The 23,539-nt window shown below is 50.0% G+C and overlaps 1 protein-coding gene across 2 annotated transcripts in view; it reads right to left on the bottom strand.

The window, feature by feature from the left end:
• The window catches only part of clpb (ClpB family mitochondrial disaggregase), a 76,908-nt gene that overhangs the window by 35,981 nt on the left and 17,388 nt on the right, over positions 1-23,539 (bottom strand). For both annotated transcript variants that reach the window (XM_055895088.1, XM_055895087.1), the window contains 2 exons: positions 16,043-16,146; positions 3,927-4,055 (listed from right to left, as the gene is read on the bottom strand). In XM_055895088.1, coding sequence (XP_055751063.1) covers positions 3,927-4,055; positions 16,043-16,146 — 233 coding nt within the window. The remainder of the gene's footprint in view (positions 1-3,926; positions 4,056-16,042; positions 16,147-23,539) is intronic.

Genomic DNA, 23,539 nt, shown 5'->3' with positions numbered 1-23,539 from the left:
ACCTAAACACCTGCCCTGCTCCCAAACCAATGATCCAAACCCCAAACATAAAGGACAAAAGCAATATACCAGCTGACACACACCCACACACACTCACAGCTCCCCTCACCTGCCTCACACACACTCTGCCCCCCCCGTTCTGTTTCCAACATAATAAATAGCATCATTTAGGCCTTTAATATCAGCCCATCCCTCTGGGCCAAGGATCAACCCTAACGACCACTAACCCTCAGAGAGAGAGAGATAGAGGGGGGAGCGAGAGAGAAAAAGATAGAGGGAGAGGGGGAAGAGAGAGAAAGACGGGGGAGAGGGGAGAGAGAGAGAGAGAGAGAGGGGAGAGGGGAGAGAGAGAGAGGGGGAGAGAGAGAGGGGAGGGGAGAGAGAGAGAGGGGGAGAGAGAGAGGGGAGGGGAGAGAGAGAGAGAGAGAGGGGGGAGAGGGGAGAGAGAGGGGGGAGGGTCACACGCAAACAATAACTATATTGAAACAGATGCAAAACCAGCAGGAAATTCACTTACAAACCCCTTTATTATTGCCTCATTAAAAATGTCTATTAGCAGTATTCTCTCCCTCCCCGCTTCAGTACAGCTGGTGGGACAGGGACCCTGCTGGTCTGAGTGTCTAACCCCCCCTGGTCAGGGCCATGCTCCGCGCTATTACTCTCTGCCAGCCTTGTGGGGCCCTGTGTGGAGCCTGGGGGCTGGGTAGTGAGCTTCCCCAGGCAGGTTGAGGGCTGCTGGGGCAGGAGCCTGCTTGAGGTGGGCCTACAGACGGTGATGGATGGAGGCGTGAGACTAAGAGCCAACGGAGGCGAAGAGAGCAAGACAACGCACAAGGGTCACACACACACACACACACACACACACACACACACACACACACACACACACACACACACACACACACACACACACACACACACACACACCACACCACACCACACCACACCACACCACACCACACCACACACCACACACAGGGGAAATAAACACAAATGCGAGCACAAATACGCAGGTGCATATACACCTTAAACGACACACACAGAAGTTGTCATCACTGAAAGCCGTTATTCATCACGTATGTTTTATTACAGCTCTCCTATAAGAGGGGGAGAACGGGAGGACCGAAGCAGGAAAACAGAAAGATGGAGGAGAGCAGAGGAAAGGAGGGGCCGAAACTGAGCTTAGGAAGAAACAAGACAAGAAACAACTTCTCCTCGTGTTACTGTGTGTGTGTGTGTGTGTGTGTGTGTGTGTGTGTGTGTGTGTGTGTGTGTGTATGTGTGTGTGTATGTGTGTGTGTGTGTGTGTGTGACCGCGCTAGTGAGTGAAGGGGAAGGAGGTCACAGATGGATTCTGATTTGCTGTGATAGCAGTGCCGGTCAGGCGTGGTCAGGTCGTCTGGGTAACAACATCTTTAATGTGATTGGTTTAGAATAATTGTTTCTGTTATGAGAAATTTCTCCAGTTTTTTTATGTAAAAATGTATCACGGTCAGGAAGGAGAGTGTGTGTGGGGGGGGGGGGGGGGGGGGGGGGGGGTGTTATTCCATTAGGTGAGTAGAATTTGTTTAAGCACTTAGATTACTCATTCTCTCAGCCTCCTCCCTCTTTCCCCTTTTGCTGTGTCTAGTTCTACCAGTCAGTTTGAGGAAGAGAGAGAAAAAGATGGAGGACCAGAACACGACAGTGGGAGAGGTGTAATCCATCATAAACAGAACAGTATTCCTGTAACTCAATCATGACAGTGTTTGTGTGTGTGTGCGTGGGCTTACCTAGTAATTAAGACAGTGGTCTAAGCTTTTGGGGGGTTTATTTGGACATTTTTAAGGATGCAGATTATCTGTGAAACCTTTGCACATAGCAGTTATTATTTCGATCCATTAAATAAGCGCAGTTTAGAGACTTCCTCATACCAAATGGCAACAATCATTTTCTTTAACAATCCTGCTTCAGTTCTATCTCCTTAGAAAGTCATTATTCAATATGTATACACTAACCCCTCCCCACACACTAATACCATACTCATAGATATTCAATATGGACAGTGGGGAGAACAAGTATTTGATACACTGCCGATTTGGCAGGTTTTCCTACTTACAAAGCATCTAGAGGTCTGTAATTTTTATCATGGGTACACTTCAACTGTGAGAGACGGAATCTAACACAAAAATCCAGAAAATCACATTGTATGATTTTTAAGTAATTCATTTGCATTTTATTGCATGACATAAGTATTTGATACATCAGAAAACCTGCAAAATCGTCAGTGTATCAAATACTTGTTCTCCTCACTGTATACACTTAACCCCCCCCCCACTAATAAAATACTCATAGAAATCACACACACACAGACAATTCAATTCAAGGTGCTATGTTGGCATGGAAACATATGTTTACATATTACACTCGGACAAGTTCCAAAATAATAGAGACATTTGTCATATTATGTCTATATGTGACCCAATTCAGGAAACTAGGCATCTGTCGCAAGTTACTTCACAGGAGAGCTGTTTGAACGTAAAATAAAGTTTTGTTTTATCAAAATTCGTTTTTTTGGGGGGCAGAAATGCTTTCTTGAACATGTGAACTTTCATGTGCCTTAATAACAAACATGTATGTAATTTGTAAATACAAATACAATTAGAGTCTTGTCGGTTAAATTGGCTGAGATAATGAGTGGGCTGGACATGCCGAGAGAGAAGTTCGGATTGGTCTGCCATATTGAAGGCTTCTGTCTATTTGAACTCATTAGTCTGTGTTGGTAATCCTGTTGAACGCGGCTTTAAAAATGGTTTTATTGTGTAGTGGAGCTGCATAAGTGTGTCTCTCCACTTTCTGGAGGACCGAGTTTTGAAATCAGTGAAATTAGAGTGTGATAGATAAAGAGATGGAGGAAACACCTGTCTCTGGATTACATCTTCAAACTAAGGGCAACCGTGGCATGGCCTCTGTGATAGGGAGACGCGTCCATCACGCACGGTGATGTATACAGGTGAGATAGTCTAGCGTTAGCTAGCTACATTTTCAGATATTACACCTTTCTAATTTTGACAGAAAATGGTTCCATTTCAAACTAAAGTGTACTGTTAGCTAGCTAGCGTTAGCTGGCTGGCTCCCTAGCTGACGTTATTTGTTTCCCAGAGCCGTTGCTGTGATGGCACATTGTTGTATTTCACCCAGTAGATATGGGAGTAAATTAAAATTGGATTTGTTTTTTCGAATTCTTGATATATCTGTGTAATCTGAGGGAAATATGTGTCTCTAATATGGTCATACATTTGGCAGGGGGTTAAGAAGTGCAGCTCAGTTTCCACCTCATTTTCTGGCCAGTGTGCACATAGCCTGTCTTCTCTTGAGAGCCAGGTCAGCCTTCGGCGGCCTTTCTCAATAGCAAGGCTATGCTCACTGAGTCTGTACATAGTCAAAGCTTTCCTTAAATTTGGGTCAGTCACAGTGGTCAGGTATTCTGCCACTGTGTACTCTCTGTTTAGGGACAAATTTCATTCTAGTTTGCTCAGTTTTCTTGTTAATTCTTTCCAATGTGTCAAGTAATGGTCTTTTTGTTTTCTCATGATTTGGTTGGGTCTAATCTCACAGTTTCTCTCTATTTTCTTGTGGTGTTGCCCCAGGACAGGGTCTGTGCAAGGGTCAGAGATCAATTAGGTCTGGAGGGAGGGCTGGAGGGAGGTTGGGGCTTACTTGTTTAAAACCCACTGGTGTGTAGAGGGACCGTAGGAGGGGAGGGATGTTCTGCCCTGGGGTAGTGTGTTCGGTAGAGGACCCGAGTCAACGACAGGTGTGAGCACAGAAACCCAATCAGTCACTTAAAGTACACCTCAAGGACATGATATGCGTGTGTGTGGATGCGTGTCAGTGTGTGTGTGTGTGTGTGTGTGTGTGTGTGTGTGTGTGTGTGCACGACTCACCTTTCTCCAGCAGCATGCGTACAGCGAGTGGGTCGTCGGCCAGCGTTGCGTAGTGTAGGGCTGTGCAACCACGGAAACCAGCCCTGCTACTCAGCCTGCTACTAAATTCATCCTCCCTGGAAACCAACACTGACACAGACAGACAGACAGACAGACAGACAGACAGACAGACAAAAAGAGGGCGAAGGAGAGAGAGAAGTAATGAAAGCAGAGAGATTAATAAATCAGTTGTATTTTTATCTTCTCCATTCATGTAAAATGATGATTACCAAACTCATTTCTACATTAGAGAGAATCCATGATGTTTCTACTTTAAAAATAGCAGTGATAGTGTGTTCAGCAACACTCTGTATAGTAATGATACACACTTCTTTATTACACACAGCCTTTCTCTCTCTCTCTCCCTTCCCCTCTCCCTCTCCCCAGCCCTTATTTATCTCTCTCTCTCCCTTCCCCTCTCCCTCTCCCCAGCCCTTATTTATCTCTCCCTCTACCCAGCCCTTATTTATCTCTCTCTCTCTCTACCCAGTCCTTATTTATCTCTCTCTCTCTACCCAGCCCTTATTTATCTCTCTCTCTACCCAGCCCTTATTTATCTCTCTCTCTCTACCCAGCCCTTATTTATCTCTCTCTCTCTCTACCCAGCCCTTATTTATCTCTCTCTCTCCCCAGCCCTTATTTATCTCTCTCTCTACCCAGCCCTTATTTATCTCTCCCTCTACCCAGCCCTTATTTATCTCTCTCTCCCTCTACCCAGCCCTTATTTATCTCTCCCTCTACCCAGCCCTTATTTATCTCTCTCTCTCTCTACCCAGTCCTTATTTATCTCTCCCTCTACCCAGTCCTTATTTATCTCTCCCTCTACCCAGCCCTTATTTATCTCTCTCTCCCTCTACCCAGCCCTTATTTATCTCTCTCTCTCTACCCAGCCCTTATTTATCTCTCTCTCTCTACCCAGCCCTTATTTATCTCTCTCTCTACCCAGCCCTTATTTATCTCTCTCTCTCTCTACCCAGTCCTTATTTATCTCTCTCTCTCTACCCAGCCCTTATTTATCTCTCTCTCTCTACCCAGCCCTTATTTATCTCTCTCTCTACCCAGCCCTTATTTATCTCTCTCTCTCTCTACCCAGTCCTTATTTATCTCTCTCTCTCTACCCAGCCCTTATTTATCTCTCTCTCTCTACCCAGCCCTTATTTATCTCTCTCTCTACCCAGCCCTTATTTATCTCTCTCTCTCTCTACCCAGTCCTTATTTATCTCTCTCTCTCTACCCAGCCCTTATTTATCTCTCTCTCTCTACCCAGCCCTTATTTATCTCTCTCTCTCTCTACCCAGCCCTTATTTATCTCTCTCCCTCTACCCAGCCCTTATTTATCTCTCTCTCTACCCAGTCCTTATTTATCTCTCTCTCTACCCAGCCCTTATTTATCTCTCTCTCCCTCTCCCCAGCCCTTATTTATCTCTCTCTCCCTCTACCCAGCCCTTATTTATCTCTCTCTCTACCCAGCCCTTATTTATCTCTCTCTCTCTCTACCCAGCCCTTATTTATCTCTCTCTCTACCCAGTCCTTATTTATCTCTCTCTCTCTCTACCCAGTCCTTATTTATCTCTCTCTCTCTACCCAGTCCTTATTTATCTCTCTCTCTCTACCCAGTCCTTATTTATCTCTCTCTCTCTACCCAGTCCTTATTTATCTCTCTCTCTCTCTACCCAGTCCTTATTTATCTCTCTCTCTCTACCCAGTCCTTATTTATCTCTCTCTCTCTACCCAGTCCTTATTTATCTCTCTCTCTCTACCCAGTCCTTATTTATCTCTCTCTCTCTACCCAGTCCTTATTTATCTCTCTCTCTCTACCCAGCCCTTATTTATCTCTCTCTCTCTCTACCCAGCCCTTATTTATCTCTCTCCCTCTACCCAGCCCTTATTTATCTCTCTCTCTACCCAGTCCTTATTTATCTCTCTCTCTACCCAGCCCTTATTTATCTCTCTCTCCCTCTCCCCAGCCCTTATTTATCTCTCTCTCCCTCTACCCAGCCCTTATTTATCTCTCTCTCTACCCAGCCCTTATTTATCTCTCTCTCTCTCTACCCAGCCCTTATTTATCTCTCTCTCTACCCAGTCCTTATTTATCTCTCTCTCTCTCTACCCAGTCCTTATTTATCTCTCTCTCTCTACCCAGTCCTTATTTATCTCTCTCTCTCTACCCAGCCCTTATTTATCTCTCTCTCTCTCTACCCAGCCCTTATTTATCTCTCTCCCTCTACCCAGCCCTTATTTATCTCTCTCTCTACCCAGTCCTTATTTATCTCTCTCTCTACCCAGCCCTTATTTATCTCTCTCTCCCTCTCCCCAGCCCTTATTTATCTCTCTCTCCCTCTACCCAGCCCTTATTTATCTCTCTCTCTACCCAGCCCTTATTTATCTCTCTCTCTCTCTACCCAGCCCTTATTTATCTCTCTCTCTACCCAGTCCTTATTTATCTCTCTCTCTCTCTACCCAGTCCTTATTTATCTCTCTCTCTACCCAGTCCTTATTTATCTCTCTCTCTACCCAGCCCTTATTTATCTCTCTCTCCCTCTCCCCAGCCCTTATTTATCTCTCTCTCCCTCTACCCAGCCCTTATTTATCTCTCTCTCCCTCTACCCAGCCCTTATTTATCTCTCTCTCTACCCAGCCCTTATTTATCTCTCTCTCCCTCTCCCCAGCCCTTATTTATCTCTCTCTCCCTCTACCCAGCCCTTATTTATCTCTCTCTCTCTCTACCCAGCCCTTATTTATCTCTCTCTCTCTCTACCCAGCCCTTATTTATCTCTCTCTCTCTCTACCCAGCCCTTATTTATCTCTCTCTCTCTCTACCCAGCCCTTATTTATCTCTCTCTCTCTCTACCCAGCCCTTATTTATCTCTCTCTCTCTACCCAGCCCTTATTTATCTCTCTCTCCCTCTACCCAGCCCTTATTTATCTCTCTCTCTCTACCCAGCCCTTATTTATCTCTCTCTCTCTACCCAGCCCTTATTTATCTCTCTCTCTCTACCCAGCCCTTATTTATCTCTCTCTCTCTACCCAGCCCTTATTTATCTCTCTCTCCCTCTACCCAGCCCTTATTTATCTCTCTCTCTCTACCCAGCCCTTATTTATCTCTCTCTCTCTACCCAGCCCTTATTTATCTCTCTCTCTCTCTACCCAGCCCTTATTTATCTCTCTCTCTCTACCCAGCCCTTATTTATCTCTCTCTCCCTCTACCCAGCCCTTATTTATCTCTCTCTCTCTCTACCCAGCCCTTATTTATCTCTCTCTCCCCAGCCCTTATTTATCTCTCTCCCTCTACCCAGCCCTTATTTATCTCTCTCTCTCTACCCAGCCCTTATTTATCTCTCTCTCCCCAGCCCTTATTTATCTCTCTCTCTCTACCCAGCCCTTATTTATCTCTCTCTCTCTCCCCAGCCCTTATTTATCTCTCTCTCCCCAGCCCTTATTTATCTCTCTCCCTCTACCCAGCCCTTATTTATCTCTCTCTCTCTACCCAGCCCTTATTTATCTCTCTCTCTCTACCCAGCCCTTATTTATCTCTCTCTCTCTACCCAGCCCTTATTTATCTCTCTCTCTCTCTACTCAGTCCTTATTTATCTCTCTCTCCCTCTCCCCAGCCCTTATTTATCTCTCTCTCCCTCTCCCCAGCCCTTATTTATCTCTCTCTCTACCCAGCCCTTATTTATCTCTCTCTCTCTACCCAGCCCTTATTTATCTCTCTCTCTCTCTACCCAGCCCTTATTTATCTCTCTCTCTCTACCCAGCCCTTATCTCTCTCTCTCTCTACCCAGCCCTTATTTATCTCTCTCTCCCTCTCCCAGCCCTTATTTATCTCTCTCTCTCTACCCAGCCCTTATTTATCTCTCTCTCTCTACCCAGCCCTTATTTATCTCTCTCTCCCCAGCCCTTATTTATCTCTCTCCCTCTACCCAGCCCTTATTTATCTCTCTCTCTCTACCCAGCCCTTATTTATCTCTCTCTCCCCAGCCCTTATTTATCTCTCTCTCTCTACCCAGCCCTTATTTATCTCTCTCTCTCTCCCCAGCCCTTATTTATCTCTCTCTCCCCAGCCCTTATTTATCTCTCTCCCTCTACCCAGCCCTTATTTATCTCTCTCTCTCTACCCAGCCCTTATTTATCTCTCTCTCTCTACCCAGCCCTTATTTATCTCTCTCTCTCTACCCAGCCCTTATTTATCTCTCTCTCTCTCTACTCAGTCCTTATTTATCTCTCTCTCCCTCTCCCCAGCCCTTATTTATCTCTCTCTCCCTCTCCCCAGCCCTTATTTATCTCTCTCTCTACCCAGCCCTTATTTATCTCTCTCTCTCTACCCAGCCCTTATTTATCTCTCTCTCTCTCTACCCAGCCCTTATTTATCTCTCTCTCTCTACCCAGCCCTTATTTATCTCTCTCTCTCTCTACCCAGCCCTTATTTATCTCTCTCTCCCTCTCCCAGCCCTTATTTATCTCTCTCTCCCTCTCCCAGCCCTTATTTATCTCTCTCTCTCTACCCAGCCCTTATTTATCTCTCTCTCTACCCAGTCCTTATTTATCTCTCTCTCCCTCTCCCAGCCCGTATTTATCTCTCTCTCCCTCTACCCAGCCCTTATTTATCTCTCTCTCTCTCTACCCAGCCCTTATTTATCTCTCTCTCCCTCTACCCAGCCCTTATTTATCTCTCCCTCTACCCAGCCCTTATTTATCTCTCTCTCCCTCTACCCAGCCCTTATTTATCTCTCTCTCCCTCTACCCAGCCCTTATCTATCTCTCTCTCTACCCAGCCCTTATTTATCTCTCTCTCTCCCCAGCCCTTATTTATCTCTCTCTCCCTCTACCCAGCCCTTATTTATCTCTCTCTCTCTCTACCCAGCCCTTATTTATCTCTCTCTCTCTCTACCCAGCCCTTATTTATCTCTCTCTCTCTACCCAGCCCTTATTTATCTCTCTACCTCTACCCAGCCCTTATTTATCTCTCTCTCTCTCTACCCAGCCCTTATTTATCTCTCTCTCTCTACCCAGCCCTTATTTATCTCTCTCTCTCTACCCAGCCCTTATTTATCTCTCTCTCTCTCCCCAGCCCTTATTTATCTCTCTCTCCCTCTCCCCAGCCCTTATTTATCTCTCTCTCTCTCTACCCAGCCCTTATTTATCTCTCTCTCTCTACCCAGCCCTTATTTATCTCTCTCTCTCTCCCCAGCCCTTATTTATCTCTCTCTCCCTCTCCCCAGCCCTTATTTTTCTCTCTCTCTCTCTACCCAGCCCTTATTTATCTCTCTCTCTCTACCCAGCCCTTATTTATCTCTCTCTCTCTACCCAGCCCTTATTTATCTCTCTCTCTCTACCCAGCCCTTATTTATCTCTCTCTCTCTACCCAGCCCTTATTTATCTCTCTCCCTCTACCCAGCCCTTATTTATCTCTCTCTCCCTCTACCCAGCCCTTATTTATCTCTCTCTCTACCCAGCCCCTATTTATCTCTCTCTCTCCACCCAGCCCTTATTTATCTCTCTCTCTCTACCCAGCCCTTATTTATCTCTCTCTCTCTACCCAGCCCTTATTTATCTCTCTCTCTCTACCCAGCCCTTATTTATCTCTCTCTCTCTACCCAGCCCTTATTTATCTCTCTCTCTCTCCCCAGCCCTTATTTATCTCTCTCTCTCTCCCCAGCCCTTATTTATCTCTCTCCCTCTACCCAGTCCTTATTTATCTCTCTCTCTCTCTAACCAGCCCTTATTTATCTCTCTCTCTCTCTCTACCCAGCCCTTATTTATCTCTCTCTCTCTCTACCCAGCCCTTATTTATCTCTCTCTCTCTCTACCCAGCCCTTATTTATCTCTCTCCCTCTACCCAGCCCTTATTTATCTCTCTCTCTCTACCCAGCCCTTATTTATCTCTCTCTCTCTACCCAGCCCTTATTTATCTCTCTCTCTCTCTACCCAGCCCTTATTTATCTCTCTCTCTACCCAGCCCTTATTTATCTCTCTCTCTCCCCAGCCCTTATTTATCTCTCTCCCTCTACCCAGCCCTTATTTATCTCTCTCCCTCTACCCAGCCCTTATTTATCTCTCTCTCTCTCTCTACCCAGCCCTTATTTATCTCTCTCTCTACCCAGCCCTTATTTATCTCTCTCTCCCTCTCCCCAGCCCTTATTTATCTCTCTCTCTCTACCCAGCCCTTATTTATCTCTCTCTCCCTCTACCCAGCCCTTATTTATCTCTCTACCCAGCCCTTATTTATCTCTCTCTCTACCCAGCCCTTATTTATCTCTCTCTCTCCCCAGCCCTTATTTATCTCTCTCTCTACCCAGCCCTTATTTATCTCTCTCTCTCTCTACCCAGCCCTTATTTATCTCTCTCTCTCTAATCAGCCCTTATTTATCTCTCTACCTCTACCCAGCCCTTATTTATCTCTCTCTCCCTCTCCCCAGCCCTTATTTATCTCTCTCTCTCTCTACCCAGCCCTTATTTATCTCTCTCTCCCTCTCCCCAGCCCTTATTTATCTCTCTCTCTCTCTACCCAGCCCTTATTTATCTCTCTCCCTCTACCCAGCCCTTATTTATCTCTCTCTCTCTCTCTACCCAGCCCTTATTTATCTCTCGCTCTCTCTCTACCCAGCCCTTATTTATCTCTCTCTCTCTCTACCCAGCCCTTATTTATCTCTCTCTCCCTCTCCCCAGCCCTTATTTATCTCTCTCTCTCTCTACCCAGCCCTTATTTATCTCTCTCTCCCTCTCCCCAGCCCTTATTTAACTCTCTACATCTCTCTACCTAGCCCTTATTGATCTCTCTCTCTACCCAGCCCTTATTTATCTCTCTCTCTCTACCCAGCCCTTATTTATCTCTCTCTCTCTCTACCCAGCCCTTATTTATCTCTCTCTCTCTACCCAGCCCTTATTTATCTCTCTCTCCCTCTCCCCAGCCCTTATTTATCTCTCTCTCTACCCAGCCCTTATTTATCTCTCTCTCTACCCAGCCCTTATTTATCTCTCTCTCTCTACCCAGACCTTATTTATCTCTCTCTCTCTCTACCCAGCCCTTATTTATCTCTCTCTCTCTCTACCCAGCCCGTATTTATCTCTCTCTCCCTCTCCCCAACCCTTATTTATCTCTCTCTCTCTCTACCCAGCCCTTATTTATCTCTCTCTCTCTACCCAGCCCTTATTTATCTCTCTCCCTCTCCCCAGCCCTTATTTATCTCTCTCTCTCTCTCCCCAGCCCTTATTTATCTCTCTCTCTCTCTCCCCAGCCCTTATTTATCTCTCTCTCTCCCCAGCCCTTATTTATCTCTCTCCCTCTACCCAGCCCTTACTTATCTCTCTCCCTCTACCCAGCCCTTATCTCTCTCTCTCTACCCAGCCCTTATTTATCTCTCTCTCTACCCAGCCCTTATTTATCTCTCTCTCCCTCTCCCCAGCCCTTATTTATCTCTCTCTCTCTACCCAGCCCTTATTTATCTCTCTCTCCCTCTACCCAGCCCTTATTTATCTCTCTACCCAGCCCTTATTTATCTCTCTCTCTACCCAGCCCTTATTTATCTCTCTCTCTCCCCAGCCCTTATTTATCTCTCTCTCTACCCAGCCCTTATTTATCTCTCTCTCTCTCTACCCAGCCCTTATTTATCTCTCTCTCTCTAATCAGCCCTTATTTATCTCTCTACCTCTACCCAGCCCTTATTTATCTCTCTCTCCCTCTCCCCAGCCCTTATTTATCTCTCTCTCTCTCTACCCAGCCCTTATTTATCTCTCTCTCCCTCTCCCCAGCCCTTATTTATCTCTCTCTCTCTCTACCCAGCCCTTATTTATCTCTCTCCCTCTACCCAGCCCTTATTTATCTCTCTCTCTCTCTCTACCCAGCCCTTATTTATCTCTCGCTCTCTCTCTACCCAGCCCTTATTTATCTCTCTCTCTCTCTACCCAGCCCTTATTTATCTCTCTCTCCCTCTCCCCAGCCCTTATTTATCTCTCTCTCTCTCTACCCAGCCCTTATTTATCTCTCTCTCCCTCTCCCCAGCCCTTATTTAACTCTCTACATCTCTCTACCTAGCCCTTATTGATCTCTCTCTCTACCCAGCCCTTATTTATCTCTCTCTCTCTACCCAGCCCTTATTTATCTCTCTCTCTCTCTACCCAGCCCTTATTTATCTCTCTCTCTCTACCCAGCCCTTATTTATCTCTCTCTCCCTCTCCCCAGCCCTTATTTATCTCTCTCTCTACCCAGCCCTTATTTATCTCTCTCTCTACCCAGCCCTTATTTATCTCTCTCTCTCTACCCAGACCTTATTTATCTCTCTCTCTCTCTACCCAGCCCTTATTTATCTCTCTCTCTCTACCCAGCCCGTATTTATCTCTCTCTCCCTCTCCCCAACCCTTATTTATCTCTCTCTCTCTCTACCCAGCCCTTATTTATCTCTCTCTCTCTACCCAGCCCTTATTTATCTCTCTCCCTCTCCCCAGCCCTTATTTATCTCTCTCTCTCTCTCCCCAGCCCTTATTTATCTCTCTCTCTACCCAGCCCTTATTTATCTCTCTCTCTACCCAGCCCTTATTTATCTCTCTCTCTCTACCCAGCCCTTATTTATCTCTCTCTCTCTACCCAGCCCGTATTTATCTCTCTCTCCCTCTCCCCAGCCCTTATTTATCTCTCTCTCCCTCTCCCCAGCCCTTATTTATCTCTCTCTCCCTCTCCCCAGCCCTTATTTATCTCTCTCTCTCTCTACCCAGCCCTTATTTATCTCTCTCTCTACCCAGCCCTTATTTATCTCTCTCCCTCTCCCCAGCCCTTATTTATCTCTCTCTCTCTACCCAGCCCTTATTTATCTCTCTTTCTCTCTACCCAGCCCTTATCTCTCTCTCTCTCTCTCTACCCAGCCCTTATTTATCTCTCTCTCCCTCACCCAGCCCTATTTATCTCTCTCGCTCTCTCTCTCTCCCCAGCCCTTATTTATCTCTCTCTCTCTCTCTCTCTCTCCCTCCCTCTACTCAGCTCTTCTCTCCCTCCCTCTTTCTACCCAGCACTTAGTTTTCTCCTTCCGACCACCACTTGTCATCCTCTCTGGCTCTCTTTTCCCCGACACTCCCTCTCTCCCTCTCATTGTCTGCCTTCATCTCTTTCCCTGGAACTTTGTCTCTTCACTCCCTCCATCACATAATCCCCCCTCCCCCTCTCTCCCTGACAGGCTGGCCGGTGTGTGTATGGATGTCTGAGAGGGATAATCACAGCAAACTCAATAAAGCGTCGCGCAGGCCCGCCTAGCCCATCTATCAGCGTGCGTCTGGGAAATGCTTCCCCGTGCAACGCCGCCCCGCGTGGACCCAAAGCTGACAGCTATATAAATGTGTGCAATATACATATCACATATAAATATGTCTGCAGAGCCAGCAGAGGCTGAGTCTGTGTGTGTGTGTGTGTGTGTGTGTGTGTGTGTGTGTGTGTGTGTGTGTGTGTGTGTGTGTGTGTGTGTGTGTGTGTGTGTGTGTGTGTGTGTGTGTGTTTCCGTAGAAAACAAATAAAACAACGCCTCCACCAGAAAATAAATAAATAAAATATATAAATGGGGAACAAATGAAACTCTTACATATATGCAAATATGAGAGGGGATCATAATGTCTGTGTCTACAGTTAGAATTCATCTACGTAATAACAAACTAACGACCAGGGCCCACTGTCTGTCTAACAAACTAACGACCAGGGCCCACTGTCTGTCTAACAAACTAACGACCAGGGCCCACTGTGTATCTGTCTATCTAACAAACTAACGACCAGGGCCCACTGTGTATATGTCTATCTAACAAACTATCGACCAGGGCCCACTGTGTGTCTGTCTATCTAACAAACTAACGACCAGGGCCCACTGTGTATCTGTCTATCTAACAAACAAACGACCAGGGCCCACTGTGTATCTGTCTATCTAACAAACTAACGACCAGGGCCCACTGTGTGTCTGTCTATCTAACAAACTAACGACCAGGGCCCACTGTGTGTCTGTCTATCTAACAAACTAACGACCAGGGCCCACTGTGTGTCTGTCTATCTAACAAACTAACGACCAGGGCCCACTGTGTATCTGTCTATCTAACAAACAAACGACCAGGGCCCACTGTGTATCTGTCTATCTAACAAACTAACGACCAGGGCCCACTGTGTGTCTGTCTATCTAACAAACTAACGACCAGGGCCCACTGTGTGTCTGTCTATCTAACAAACTAACAACCAGGGCCCACTGTGTGTCTGTCTATCTAACAAACTAACAACCAGGGCCCACTGTGTGTCTGTCTATCTATCTAACAAACTAACGACCAGGGCCCACTGTGTATCTGTCTATCTAACAAACTAACGACCAGGGCCCACTGTGTATCTGTCTATCTAACAAACTAACGACCAGGGCCCACTGTGTATCTGTCTATCTAACGACCAGGGCCCACTGTGTATCTGTCTATCTAACAAACTAACGACCAGGGCCCACTGTGTGTATCTGTCTATCTAACAAACTAACAACCAGGGCCCACTGTGTATCTGTCTATCTAACAAACTAACGACCAGGGCCCACTGTGTATCTGTCTATCTAACAAACTAACGACCAGGGCCCACTGTGTATCTGTCTATCTAACAAACTAACGACCAGGGCCCACTGTGTATCTATCTATCTAACAAACTAACGACCAGGGCCCACTGTGTATCTGTCTATCTAACAAACTAACAACCAGGGCCCACTGTGTGTCTGTCTATCTAACAAACTAACAACCAGGGCCCACTGTGTGTCTGTCTATCTAACAAACTAACAACCAGGGCCCACTGTGTGTCTGTCTATCTAACAAACTACCGACCAGGGCCCACTGTGTATCTGTCTATCTAACAAACTAACGACCAGGGCCCACTGTGTATCTGTCTATCTAACAAACTAACAACCAGGGCCCACTGTGTGTCTGTCTATCTAACAAACTACCGACCAGGGCCCACTGTGTATCTGTCTATCTAACAAACTAACGACCAGGGCCCACTGTGTATCTGTCTATCTAACAAACTAACGACCAGGGCCCACTGTGTATTTGTCTATCTAACGACCAGGGCCCACTGTGTATCTGTCTATCTAACAAACTAACGACCAGGGCCCACTGTGTGTATCTGTCTATCTAACAAACTAACAACCAGGGCCCACTGTGTGTCTGTCTGTCTATCTAACAAACTAACGACCAGGGCCCACTGTGTGTCTGTCTGTCTATCTAACAAACTAACGACCAGGGCCCACTGTGTATCTGTCTATCTAACAAACTAACGACCAGGGCCCACTGTGTATCTGTCTATCTAACAAACTAACAACCAGGGCCCACTGTGTGTCTGTCTATCTAACAAACTAACGACCAGGGCCCACTGTGTATCTGTCTATCTAACAAACTAACGACCAGGGCCCACTGTGTATCTGTCTATCTAACAAACTAACGACCAGGGCCCACTGTGTATCTGTCTATCTAACAAACTAACGACCAGGGCCCACTGTGTATCTGTCTATCTAACAAACTAACAACCAGGGCCCACTGTGTATCTGTCTATCTAACTAACTAACGACCAGGGCCCACTGTGTATCTGTCTATCTAACAAACTAACGACCAGGGCCCACTGTGTATCTGTCTATCTAACAAACTAACGACCAGGTCCCACTGTGTGTCTGTCTGTCTATCTAACAAACTAACGACCAGGTCCCACTGTGTGTCTGTCTGTCTATCTAACAAACTAACGACCAGGGCCCACTGTGTATCTGTCTATCTAACAAACTAACAACCAGGGCCCACTGTGTATCTGTCTATCTAACAAACTAACGACCAGGGCCCACTGTGTGTCTGTCTATCTAACAAACTAACAACCAGGGCCCACTCTGTGTATCTGTCTGTCTGCAACATCATCACGTGTGTAAGATACGCTCCAGCTTGACTCTGAGTTGGGGGGGTTAGGAGGATGCTCCAGCTTGTCTCTGAGTTGGGGGGGTTAGGAGGATGCTCCAGCTTGTCTCTGAGTTGGGGGGGTTAGGAGGATGCTCCAGCTTGTCTCTGAGTTGGGGGTTAGGAGGATGGATGAATGATGTTATAGTTACCTTCCAGTGAGTGAATGCCCTTTTCTCTGGATGTGTCATAGACGTTGTTGAAGTCGTCTCCTGCGTTAGGATCAGCCCCAGACTCCAGCAGAACCTTCACCACGCTGGAAAACACAAACACACATTTAGTAAAACAACAAGGCTGTGTGTACCATCTGACAATGGACTACAGCCATATCAGCTAATTGTGATATGACCTGCGACCTCCCTGCCTGTGGACCAGCGACCTCCCTGCCTGTGGACCAGCGACCTCCCTGCCTGTGGACCAGCGACCTCCCTGCCTGTGGACCAGCGACCTCCCTGCCTGTGGACCAGCGACCTCCCTGCCTGTGGACCAGCGACCTCCCTGCCTGTGGACCAGCGACCTCCCTGCCTGTGGACCAGCGACCTCCCTGGCTGTGGACCAGCGACCTCCCTGGCTGTGGACCAGCGACCTCCCTGCCTGTGGACCAGCGACCTCCCTGGCTGTGGACCAGCGACCTCCCTGGCTGTGGACCAGCGACCTCCCTGGCTGTGGACCAGCGACCTCCCTGGCTGTGGACCAGCGACCTCCCTGGCTGTGGACCAGCGACCTCCCTGCCTGTGGACCAGCGACCTCCCTGCCTGTGGACCAGCGACCTCCCTGCCTGTGGACCAGCGACCTCCCTGGCTGTGGACCTGCGACCTCCCGGGCTGTGGACCAGCGACCTCCCTGCCGGTGGACCAGCGACCTCCCTGGCTGTGGACCTGCGACCTCCCTGGCTGTGGACCTGCGACCTCCCTGGCTGTGGACCTGCGACCTCCCTGGCTGTGGACCTGCGACCTCCCTGGCTGTGGACCTGCGACCTCCCTGGCTGTGGACCTGCGACCTCCCTGGCTGTGGACCTGCGACCTCCCGGGCTGTGGACCTGCGACCTCCCGGGCTGTGGACCTGCGACCTCCCGGGCTGTGGACCTGCGACCTCCCGGGCTGTGGACCTGCGACCTCCCGGGCTGTGGACCTGCGACCTCCCGGGCTGTGGACCAGCGACCTCCCTGCCTGTGGACCAGCGACCTCCCGGGCTGTGGGCCTGCGACCTCCCGGGCTGTGGACCAGCCACCTCCCTGCCTGTGGACCAGCCACCTCCCTGGCTGTGGACCAGCGACCTCCCTGGCTGTGGACCTGCGACCTCCCGGGCTGTGGACCAGCGACCTCCCTGGCTGTGGACCTGCGACCTCCCTGGCTGTGGACCTGCGACCTCCCGGGCTGTGGACCTGCGACCTCCCGGGCTGTGGACCTGCCACCTCCCTGGCTGTGGACCAGCCACCTCCCTGGCTGTGGACCTGCGACCTCCCGGGCTGTGGACCAGCGACCTCCCGGGCTGTGGACCAGCGACCTCCCTGGCTGTGGACCAGCGACCTCCCGGGCTGTGGACCAGCGACCTCCCTGCCTGTGGACCAGCGACCTCCCTGCCTGTGGACCAGCGACCTCCCTGCCTGTGGACCAGCGACCTCCCTGCCTGTGGACCAGCGACCTCCCTGCCTGTGGACCTGCGACCTCCCTGCCTGTGGACCTGCGACCTCCCTGGCTGTGGACCAGCGACCTCCCTGGCTGTGGACCTGCGACCTCCCTGGCTGTGGACCTGCGACCTCCCGGGCTGTGGACCAGCGACCTCCCTGCCTATGGACCAGCGACCTCCCTGGCTGTGGACCTGCGACCTCCCGGGCTGTGGACCAGCGACCTCCCTGCCTGTGGACCAGCGACCTCCCTGGCTGTGGACCTGCCACCTCCCTGCCTGTGGACCAGCCACCTCCCTGCCTGTGGACCAGCCACCTCCCTGCCTGTGGACCAGCCACCTCCCTGCCTGTGGACCAGCCACCTCCCTGCCTGTGGACCAGCCACCTCCCTGGCTGTGGACCAGCGACCTCCCTGCCTGTGGACCAGCGACCTCCCTGCCTGTGGACCAGCGACCTCCCTGCCTGTGGACCAGCGACCTCCCTGCCTGTGGACCAGCGACCTCCCTGCCTGTGGACCAGCGACCTCCCGGGCTGTGGACCTGCGACCTCCCGGGCTGTGGACCTGCGACCTCCCTGCCTGTGGACCAGCGACCTCCCTGCCTGTGGACCTGCGACCTCCCGGGCTGTGGACCAGCGACCTCCCTGCCTGTGGACCAGCGACCTCCCTGCCTGTGGACCAGCGACCTCCCTGGCTGTGGACCTGCGACCTCCCGGGCTGTGGACCAGCGACCTCCCTGCCTGTGGACCAGCCACCTCCCTGGCTGCGGACCAGCCACCTCCCTGGCTGCGGACCTGCGACCTCCCGGGCTGTGGACCAGCGACCTCCCTGGCTGTGGACCAGCGACCTCCCTGGCTGTGGACCAGCGACCTCCCTGCCTGAGGACCAGCGACCTCCCTGCCTGAGGACCAGCGACCTCCCTGCCTGAGGACCAGCGACCTCCCTGTCTGTGGACCAGCGACCTCCCTGCCTGAGGACCAGCGACCTCCCTGCCTGAGGACCAGCGACCTCCCTGCCTGTGGACCAGCGACCTCCCTGCCTGAGGACCAGCGACCTCCCTGCCTGAGGACCAGCGACCTCCCTGCCTGTGGACCAGCGACCTCCCTGCCTGAGGACCAGCGACCTCCCTGCCTGAGGACCAGCGACCTCCCTGCCTGAGGACCAGCGACCTCCCTGCCTGAGGACCAGCGACCTCCCTGCCTGAGGACCAGCGACCTCCCTGCCTGTGGACCAGCGACCTCCCTGCCTGTGACTGTGTCTAAGGTGCTCCCTCCTCCCTCCACTGCTCAGACTGATCTACTGCTAGTCTTGCCTCAACAATTCAATTTTGTTACATCTCATCTTATTGACATTTGCTTCTTGTAAATGTTCTTGGAATTCCCATTAGAACTGTTTAACCATCTCTAAATGTCCCACAATCCTCCAGGCCACAGGTTGGCCACACAGGGGTGGGCAGTACGCATGGGAACCATGGGAAATGGACAGGGTAGACTCCAACCCCCTTAACCCCCAGTGTCCCCAAACTAGCAAGGGTGCTAGGGGACGTTTCCGGCGCTGTGTGAACTCCTTCAGTGGAGCGGACCGACCCGGCAGTCAACAACGCGTCAAAAGACACACTACTCCCATGGCAACGCCGTTCACTGTGACCCCAGCGACATTCCAGGTACCGTCACTCAGTCTACAACCTCCGCCACCCCATTGACTCACCAAACAACCCATCCCACACACCATCAGACCCCCCGTCCCACCCCCACCCCACCATGAACATGGGATGTGACACTGAGACACACTACAGACAGCCAACATCTGGCCCGTGTTGTTTTGTGGTGTACTCCATACTGAGGTTCTCTCACAGCTAGTCTGCTCCCAGATCAGTTTTGCTTTACAGCATGACAATAGTAATCAGAGGAGTTAGCTACTGCAGATACAGATCTGGGGTCAGGCTAACCTGATAGCTTCTTCACATAGAGATCTGGGGCCAAGCTAACCTGATAGCTTCTTCACATAGATATCTGGGACCAGGCTAACCTGATAGCTTCTTCACATAGATATCTGGGACCAGGCTAACCTGATAGCTTCTTCACATAGATATCTGGGGTCAGGCTAACCTGATAGCTTCTTCACATAGAGATCTGGGACCAGGCTAACCTGATAGCTTCTTCACATAGATATCTGGGACCAGGCTAACCTGCTAGTTTCTTCACATAGAGATCTGGGAACAGGCTAACCTGCTAGCTTCTTCACATGGAGATCTGGGACCATGCTAACCTGCTAGCTTCTTCACATAGAGATCTGGGAACAGGCTAACCTGCTAGCTTCTTCACATAGAGATCTGGGACCAGGCTAACCTGATAGCTTCTTCAGAGGATGACGATATGGTTGTGTTTGTTATGGTTGCCAGCACCAAGGACTTGTCTCAGTGAGTCTCTATGGTAAAATGGTATCTTGTGTTGTGTGTCTTCAGGGATAGGGAGGCAGAAGTTTGTGGTGATGATACTCAGAACCTATGCGATCCCTGTCCACTAGCCTTGTGGGAGAGGTGGAGGCTTCTGTTTTGTGCCGGACCGTGTGACAGGACAGCACTGCTGGTAAGGAGGGGCTATCTTCTTTTGTTACTGTATCAGTTCAGCTGTGGGAGGGGTGGGGGAGCAGTGACCCAAAGAGGGCTCTCTCTCGCCCCGGCAAGCACTTCTACAAACACATATCCTCAGACACAAATACACGCACGCACGCAAACACACGCAAACGCACACGCACACACACCAGTAGGCAGGGGTATGTGGAGAAGAGGGTTCAGCTAAAAAGGGTTGTTAATGGTATCGAAAAGGTAAACATGGACAGAGAGAAAGGAACAATAGAGAGAGGAGGAGGAGGGGAGGAAGAGGATGAAAGAGAGAGGATCTGAATATACAGCAGTTTGTGACACTCATCAGGTCATGGAACCCGTTTCTGGTTCTGAGTAAGAAGTGCTGGTAAACTGACTAACTTTATTTGGGCTGTGTGTGATAGACTTGCAACACCAAATCATGGCCAACCTATGACTGCACAGAGCCTGTGTGAATATATTAGCCCTAGTGAGAGCTTATTAGCCCGAGTGAGAGCTTATTAGCCCGAGTGAGAGCCTATTAGCCCTAGTGAGAGCCTAGGAGCCCGAGTGAGAGCCTATTAGCCCGAGTGAGAGCCTATTAGCCCGAGTGAGAGCTTAGTAGCACTAGTGAGAGCTTAGTAGCCCGAGTGAGAGCCTATTAGCCCGAGTGAGAGCCTATTAGCCCTAGTGAGAGCTTAGTAGCCCGAGTGAGAGCTTATTAGCCCGAGTGAAAACCTATTAACCCGGGTGAGAGTGTATTAGCCCTGGTGAGAGTGTGTGAGAACAAAATTAGCCCTAATGTGAGTGTATTAGCCCTGGTGAGAGTGTATTAGCCCTAACAATAGCGTATTAGCCCTAGTGAGAGTGTTTGGGAGAGAGTATTAGCCCTAGTGAGAGTGTATTAGCCCTAGTGAGAGTGTATTAGCCCTAGCGAGAGCTTATTAGCCCGAGTGAGAGCCTATTAGCCCGAGTGAGAGCCTATTAGCCCGAGTGAGAGCCTATTAGCCCTAGTGAGTGTATTAGCCCTAGCGAGAGTGTATTAGCCCTAGTGAGAGTATTAGCCCTAGTGAGAGTGTATTAGCCCTAGCGAGAGCTTATTAGCCCGAGTGAGAGCCTATTAGCCCTAGTGAGAGCTTAGGAGCCCGAGTGAGAGCCTATTAGCCCGAGTGAGAGCTTAGTAGCCCGAGTGAGAGCCTATTAGCCCGAGTGAGAGCTTATTAGCCCTAGTGAGAGCTTAGTAGCCCGAGTGAGAGCTTATTAGCCCGAGTGAGAGCCTATTAGCCCTAGTGAGAGCTTAGTAGCCCTAGCGATAGCGTATTATCCCTAGTGAGAGTGTATTAGCCCTAGTGAGAGTGTATTAGCCCTAACGATAGCGTATTAGCCCTAGTGAGAGTGTTTGGGAGAGACTATTAGCCCTAGTGAGAGTGTATTAGCCCTAGTGAGAGTGTTTGGGAGAGACTATTAGCCCTAGTGAGAGTGTATTAGCCCTAGTGAGAGTGTATTAGCCCGAGTGAGAGCCTATTAGCCCAAGTGAGAGCCTATTAGCCCAAGTGAGAGCCTATTAGCCCGAGTGAGAGCCTATTAGCCCGAGTGAGAGCCTATTAGCCCGAGTGAGAGCCTATTAGCCCGAGTGAAAGCCTATTAGCCCTAGCGATAGCGTATTAGCCCTAGTGAGAGTGTTTGGGAGAGAGTATTAGCCCTAGTGAGAGTGTGTGAGTGTATTCACCCGAGTGAGAGTGTATTAGCCCTAGTGAGAGTGTATTAGCCCTAGTGAGAGTGTATTAGCCCTAGTGAGAGCGTATTAGCCCTAGTGAGAGCGTATTAGCCCTAGTGAGAGTGTTTGAGAGAGTGTATTAGCCCCCCACCCCAACCTGGCCAGACCGTCACCTACACCCCCCACCGTCATACCCATACCCGGCCAGACAGTCACCTACACCCCCCCCACCCACATGCCCCCACCTAGCCAGACAGTCACCTACCCCCCACCCACATACCCCCACCTGGCCAGACAGTCACCTACCCCCCACCCACATCTGGCCAGACAGTCACCTACACCCCCCCACCCACATACCCCCACCTGTCCAGACAGTCACCTACCCCCCACCCACTCTCCCACTCTCCTTCTCTATCCCTCTCTCCAGGCCTCTCCTTCTCTATCCCTTTCTCCAGGCCTCTCCTTCTCTATCCCTCTCTCCAGGCCTCTCCTTCTCTATCCCTCTCTCCAGGCCTCTCCTTCTCTATCCCCCTCTCCAGGCCTCTCCCTATCCCCCTCTCCAGGCCTCTCCCTATCCCCCTCTCCAGGCCTCTCCCTATCCCCCTCTCCAGGCCTCTCCCTATCCCCCTCTCCAGGCCTATCCCCCTCTCCATCCCTCTCTCCAGGCCTCTCCCTATCCCCCTCTCCAGGCCTCTCCCTATCCCGCTCTCCATCCCTCTCTCCAGGCCTCTCCATCCCTCTCTCCAGGCCTCTCCATCCCTCTCTCCAGTCCTCTCCCGCCACCCAGGCCTCTCCATCCCTCTCTCCAGGCCTCTCCATCCCTCTCTCCAGGCCTCTCCATCCCTCTCTCCAGGCCTCTCCATCCCTCTCTCCAGTCCTCTCCCGCCACCCAGGCCTCTCCATCCCTCTCTCCAGGCCTCTCCATCCCTCTCTCCAGGCCTCTCTCCAGGCCTCTTGAGAAGGAGAGGAAAACTTGTATTCACATTTTTCTCAACGAGTCTCTCTGTCGGAACGGTCAACAGGCGTTCCACTCGGGCGAGCGCTCATTGTGCACGTGAATGAAGGGAGGGGAGGAAGGGATAGGGGGATGGAGAGAGAAAGAGATATGGAGAGGGAGATTGTGTGTTAAGAGTGCAAACAGGGGGGGTACCCTGCCCATTCCTTCCTTCAGCCACATCAAAGCTACTCAAATACACACACCCTCAACCCCCCCCCCCCAACCACCTCATACCCTCAACCCCCCCCCCCCCAACCACCTCATACCCTCAACCCCCCCCCCCCACCACCTCACACACACAACCCCAACAACCCTAACCCCTCACACACACACACACAACCCTAACCCCTCACACACACACACACACACAACCCTAACCCCTCACACACACTCAACCCCAACCCACTCAATCCTAACCCCTCACACACAATCTCTACCTCACTTTCACACACACACAACCCCTCACACTAGGGCTGACCCCATTTAGTCGACTGGTCGATCAGTGTTGATTGGTCTATAAATTAAGACAATATTCTGTATCAAATAATACCAGGCTAGGTGGGAGAGGATTGGCGCATTGTTCATTTGACACAACATTGGCGCATTAGGCTATAGTCCTCAGAGCCAGAACAACCTTGTCGACTGCTGTTGAATAAATAATGAACAGTTAGGAAACACATTTACTAACACGCAATGAAAACGGGCATTGTATAAAAGAAAGTCCAG

Source organism: Salvelinus fontinalis, chromosome 33 (genome assembly GCF_029448725.1).
Source record: "Salvelinus fontinalis isolate EN_2023a chromosome 33, ASM2944872v1, whole genome shotgun sequence".
Taxonomy (NCBI): domain Eukaryota; kingdom Metazoa; phylum Chordata; class Actinopteri; order Salmoniformes; family Salmonidae; genus Salvelinus; species Salvelinus fontinalis.
The sequence above is the reverse complement of the archived record's forward strand: the minus strand, read 5'-3'. Positions and strand labels throughout refer to the sequence as shown.